The sequence below is a fragment of the Manacus vitellinus genome, unplaced genomic scaffold (assembly GCF_001715985.3).
Source record: "Manacus vitellinus isolate BGI_N305 unplaced genomic scaffold, ASM171598v3 scaffold_26_pilon, whole genome shotgun sequence".
NCBI lineage: Eukaryota > Metazoa > Chordata > Aves > Passeriformes > Pipridae > Manacus > Manacus vitellinus.
Window position 1 is genome coordinate 8,633,391 of NW_021939960.1, and position 4,104 is coordinate 8,637,494.

At 63.8% G+C, this 4,104-nt stretch overlaps 1 protein-coding gene across 1 annotated transcript in view; it reads left to right on the forward strand.

Annotated features, from left to right (window-relative positions):
• The first annotated feature begins 463 nt into the window (after positions 1–463).
• LOC103754262 (bactericidal permeability-increasing protein-like) overlaps positions 464–4,104 on the forward strand; it is a 4,997-nt gene continuing 1,356 nt past the window's right edge. Inside the window, exons 1-10 of the mRNA XM_029960407.1 lie at positions 464–543; positions 1,618–1,749; positions 1,981–2,095; positions 2,187–2,315; positions 2,402–2,557; positions 2,677–2,740; positions 2,855–2,915; positions 3,078–3,169; positions 3,262–3,507; positions 3,604–3,663. Coding sequence (XP_029816267.1) covers positions 492–543; positions 1,618–1,749; positions 1,981–2,095; positions 2,187–2,315; positions 2,402–2,557; positions 2,677–2,740; positions 2,855–2,915; positions 3,078–3,169; positions 3,262–3,507; positions 3,604–3,663 — 1,107 coding nt within the window. The 5' untranslated portion in view covers positions 464–491. The remainder of the gene's footprint in view (positions 544–1,617; positions 1,750–1,980; positions 2,096–2,186; positions 2,316–2,401; positions 2,558–2,676; positions 2,741–2,854; positions 2,916–3,077; positions 3,170–3,261; positions 3,508–3,603; positions 3,664–4,104) is intronic.

Genomic DNA, 4,104 nt, shown 5'->3' on the forward strand with positions numbered 1-4,104 from the left:
TGGAGCCGGGGCGAGGCGGGCTCCGTGCGTGGCTCTGTGTGTCCCCAGGTCTCTGCCTGACCCTCTGCCCAAGCCCCGCGTGCACCACGACCGAGCCCTGGCGATGCAGCCCCGATCATCACCTCCCCCTCAGGGCACGGGGACAACACGGTGTGGCCACGACCGGGAGCTGGGGAAGGGACTGCCTGAGCCAGCCCAGGCTCGGAGCGGGGCCGGCGCGGCTGATCCGCCTCACACGTGCCGGGATGCCGGATGCGGCAGCACCAGGATGCACCAGAGAGCCCCAGGGAGTGCCCAGCCCGCGGGCACCTGCGCCCCAACCGGTCCCTCGGTGTTTTCGTGGGACCTGATTCATCCCGGAAGGGATTAGGAACTGGGGAACAGGGTGACGTTCTGGTCTGACCAGGACCCTGGATGGACAGTGGTGACAGAGCCTGTCCCTGTTGTTTGCTGCCACGTACGGTCCTGGGGACACGGCATAGCTGGGACCCATGGTGGGACCTGCGGTCCCCGTGATGTGGGACACCCTGCCCGCCTGCCATGGTGAGTGTTGGCACAGAGAGGGGGCACCCGGGAGTACAGGGGCTGTGGTGGGCATAGGGATGGGGGTCAGGGTCAGTGCTGGCCTTTGGGATGCTGTTGGGGGCCATGGCCATCACTGCAGCCGTGGGTGGTGGCACTGGGGGTCTCAGGCAAGTGGAAGCTGCTCTCAAGGCCTCCATAAGGTACGTTATTGAGGGGGTTGTGGTCTCTTTTGTGAGGTTGGCCATGGGCTCTACATTCTCTTATGGTGCTGGGATGAGGTCCTGGCCCTCCCGGAGGGATTTCTGGGTCCCCCAGGCTGGATCCAGGAGGGCAGCTGGACCCCTGTCAGTCATAGCCCATGGCTCTGTCCAGCTGGAAGGATTCACTCCAGCTGGGGAATAGTCCCACTGATGGGCTGCTCCTTCCCTGCAGCCAGGGGCTTTCAGAGGGGATTGCACAGTTCTGCTCTTACTCTGACTGCCCTGACCTTCCCACCACTTCCCTGGGGGCTGCCACTGCACCTCGGCCGCCCTGGTCCCCACTGAAGATTGGGTGACCCTACACAGCGTTCCCAGAGCCCTTCCCAAAGTGGGAACAGCTGCTGCTCCCCAGCACAAGTGGGTCTAGCCCTGTTTGTCCCAGTGCAGCCCCCCTGTCCCAGGACCAGCTCACCGTGCGTCCCCACTCCTGTGCCCCAAGGCAGGGCACAGCCGAAGCCCCTGGTGACCCTGGCCCAGCCATGTCTCTGTGTGTCCCCACATGCCAGTCACATGCCCCTGTGGGGAGCCCTGGTGGGTTCCCCCGGCTCCTGTGCACCCCTGTGGTGGGGGGTCAGCAGCAGGCAGTGGGGGACCCCCTGTTCCTCCTCTCCCACGGTGGGTGCGAGTGGGGAACAACGGCAGAACCGGCTTCCCCTTTGAGTCACGGGTTGGGCAAGGCTGGGCTTTCAGTGGCCGGAGTGCTGTGGTGTCCCCACATGTGCTGATGTCACCCGGGACTCCCTGTCCCTGATATAAGTCTTGGCTTTGCTGGTGCAGAGGGAGAGGGTCTCTGCACCAACTGCGTGTCCCCAAGCCATGTCCTCTGCTCCAGCCTTCAGGTGCCAGCACCGTCCTCGAGGTGTCGTGTGGCTCTGCCTCCTGCTCCTGCTGCCTGTCTGTGTCCCTGCCACCGTCACCAACCCTGGCATCAAGGCCTGGCTGACCCGAAGTTCGCTGGAGTTTGGTGGGTCTGTGCCCCTGACTGGGCAGGGGTGGGGGAGGCCAGTGGGAGGTGATACCCGGACCAGTAAGGAGGGGGGATGGAGGGGACCAGTGGGCACCTCCAGGAATGATGCCAAGCCTGACAGGGATGAGGGATGGAGGAGCCACCCTGGACCTGTCTTCTTGCCCTCCTGGCACCCTGGGGACCCCAGCCCCTTCCTTGGTGTCGCCATAAATTCCCACTTTGCCCCAGGCCGCCGCTTTGGGCTGGAGCTGTTCCAGTCGACGCTGCAGAAGGAGCATGAACTGAACCTGACAGGATCCTACAACATCCCACTCCTGGGGAACCTCACCTACGCTGTGCCACGGTAAGAGCTGCCCCTGGGGTCCCTGTCCTCGTCCCTGTCCCCATCCCTGTCCCGGACACAGCCATCAGCCCAGTGTTCCCGTGTCATGCAGGATCCACATCCATGAACTGCAGATGAACGACTCCACACTGGACTTTGCCGAGGACGTGGGGGTGAGGCTGATGGTGCAACGTGCCCAAATCCAGCTCAGCGCCGACTGGGCAGCCCAGCTGGGCGCCATGTGAGTCCTCGTGGGGACAGGGACGGGAACCTGGCTGGCTCAGGGTGGCTTGATGTCACTGCTGTGCTCACCTGCTCTGTCCCCAGCCAGGACAGTGGCTCTGTGGAGCTCCGCATGCGGGACCTGGCCGTGGCAGCGGTGCTGGGGGTGAGCGACGACGGCGGCGGCCGCCCCACGGTGTGGAGTGCTGGATGTGACACCCACGGCACCGACCTGCACATGGAGTTTCACCGTGGATACAGGTGATGCCAAGACCCCCACTCAGTCCTGTTCCTGGAATGTGGGGACTCCCGATGCCCCAGCCAGGGTGGTGAGCTGGGGGGTGTCGGTGGGTGACCTGATCACCCCACTCTGCCCACAGCTGGATCTACAACCTGCTGGCACCGCTGCTCCAGAGAACCCTACGGCAGCAGCTAAACAAGCAGGTGGGTGCTCAGCCCCTGTGCCATGGGGTGTCGGTGTCCCTGTCCCCCCTCAGCCCAGCAAGAGGCTTGGGCACCCCCATTCCTGGGCTTACTGATGCCCTGCTCTGCTTCCAGCTCTGCCTTGAGCTCCAGAGGGGCATTGACAAACTGGATGCTGCCCTGAAGCACATGAAAGGTGGGTGAGAGGACCCCAGGACCAGGGATGGGCAGGGTGGTCCCAGGGCCATGGACAGCCCCACTGTGGGACTAGATCCTGTCAACCCCTGTGCTGACGGCGCTGGGGCTGTGGGAGGGGGCTGGTGGTCCCACTCCCCCCAACTCCTCCCCATCCCTGCAGTGTCCACCCAGCTGGATGCCTTTGCTGCCATCGACTACTCCCTGCTGGGACCGCCGGCCTTCACAGCGGAGCACGGGGACATTGCCCTCAAGGTAATATCACCCTGGGCATCCCTGGGGCAGATTTGGGAACAGGGAAGGGGGAAGCCTGGCTGACCCTCACATCAATCTGTCTGTCTGCACAGGGGGAGATCTTCAGGGTGGGCATGTACCAGCAGAGACGCTCAGCACTGCCTGTGGCACTGCCCATGTCTCTGCCTGTGTCTCTGCCCGTGGCACTGCCCTTGGCACTGCCCACACTGATGCCCAAGGCACTGCCCGTGGCACGTGAGCCCATGCTGCTGATGGCTGTCACCGAGTTTGTTGCCAACTCAGCCGCCTTCACGTACTTCACGGCTGGGGCCCTGAGCAGGAACATCTCCAGCGACATGGTAGGGACATCTGGAGGGCAGAGCTGTCCCCACTGGGGTGTCCCCGCGCCCACCTGTGCCTCGACCCCATTACCCTGACCCTTCCCTGCCTTCCAGCTCCCACAGAGGTTCCCATTCCAGCTGAGGACCAAGAGCATGGGGGTCTTCTCCCCACAGGTGAGTGGGACAGGACACAGGGAGAAGGGGACACAGGTGGGACATTTGATAGGACAGGATGCAGGGTGGATGGGATATGGGATGGGACACAGGTAGGATGGGATTGCAGGAGGAATGGAACATGTGATGGGATACAGGAGGATGGGACACAGGTGGGAAGGGATGTGGGAGGGACAGGACAGGGGCTGGGGTGCAGGGGAGGTGGGAGATGGGATGGCACGTGGGCAGCATGAGACACAGGGACATGGCATGCAGGCAGGATGAGATGCAGACAGAATGGGACACAGACAGGACAGGACATGGATGTGTGAGGGGCAGGACACATTGCCCACCCTGCCCGCACCCCGCCCAGGCCAGGGCAATGGTGGAGCTTGGGTTGGGGCCCGTGGTGGTGGCAGTGCCAGTGTGGCACTGTGCCATCCCAGCCCTGTCCCCTCCAGC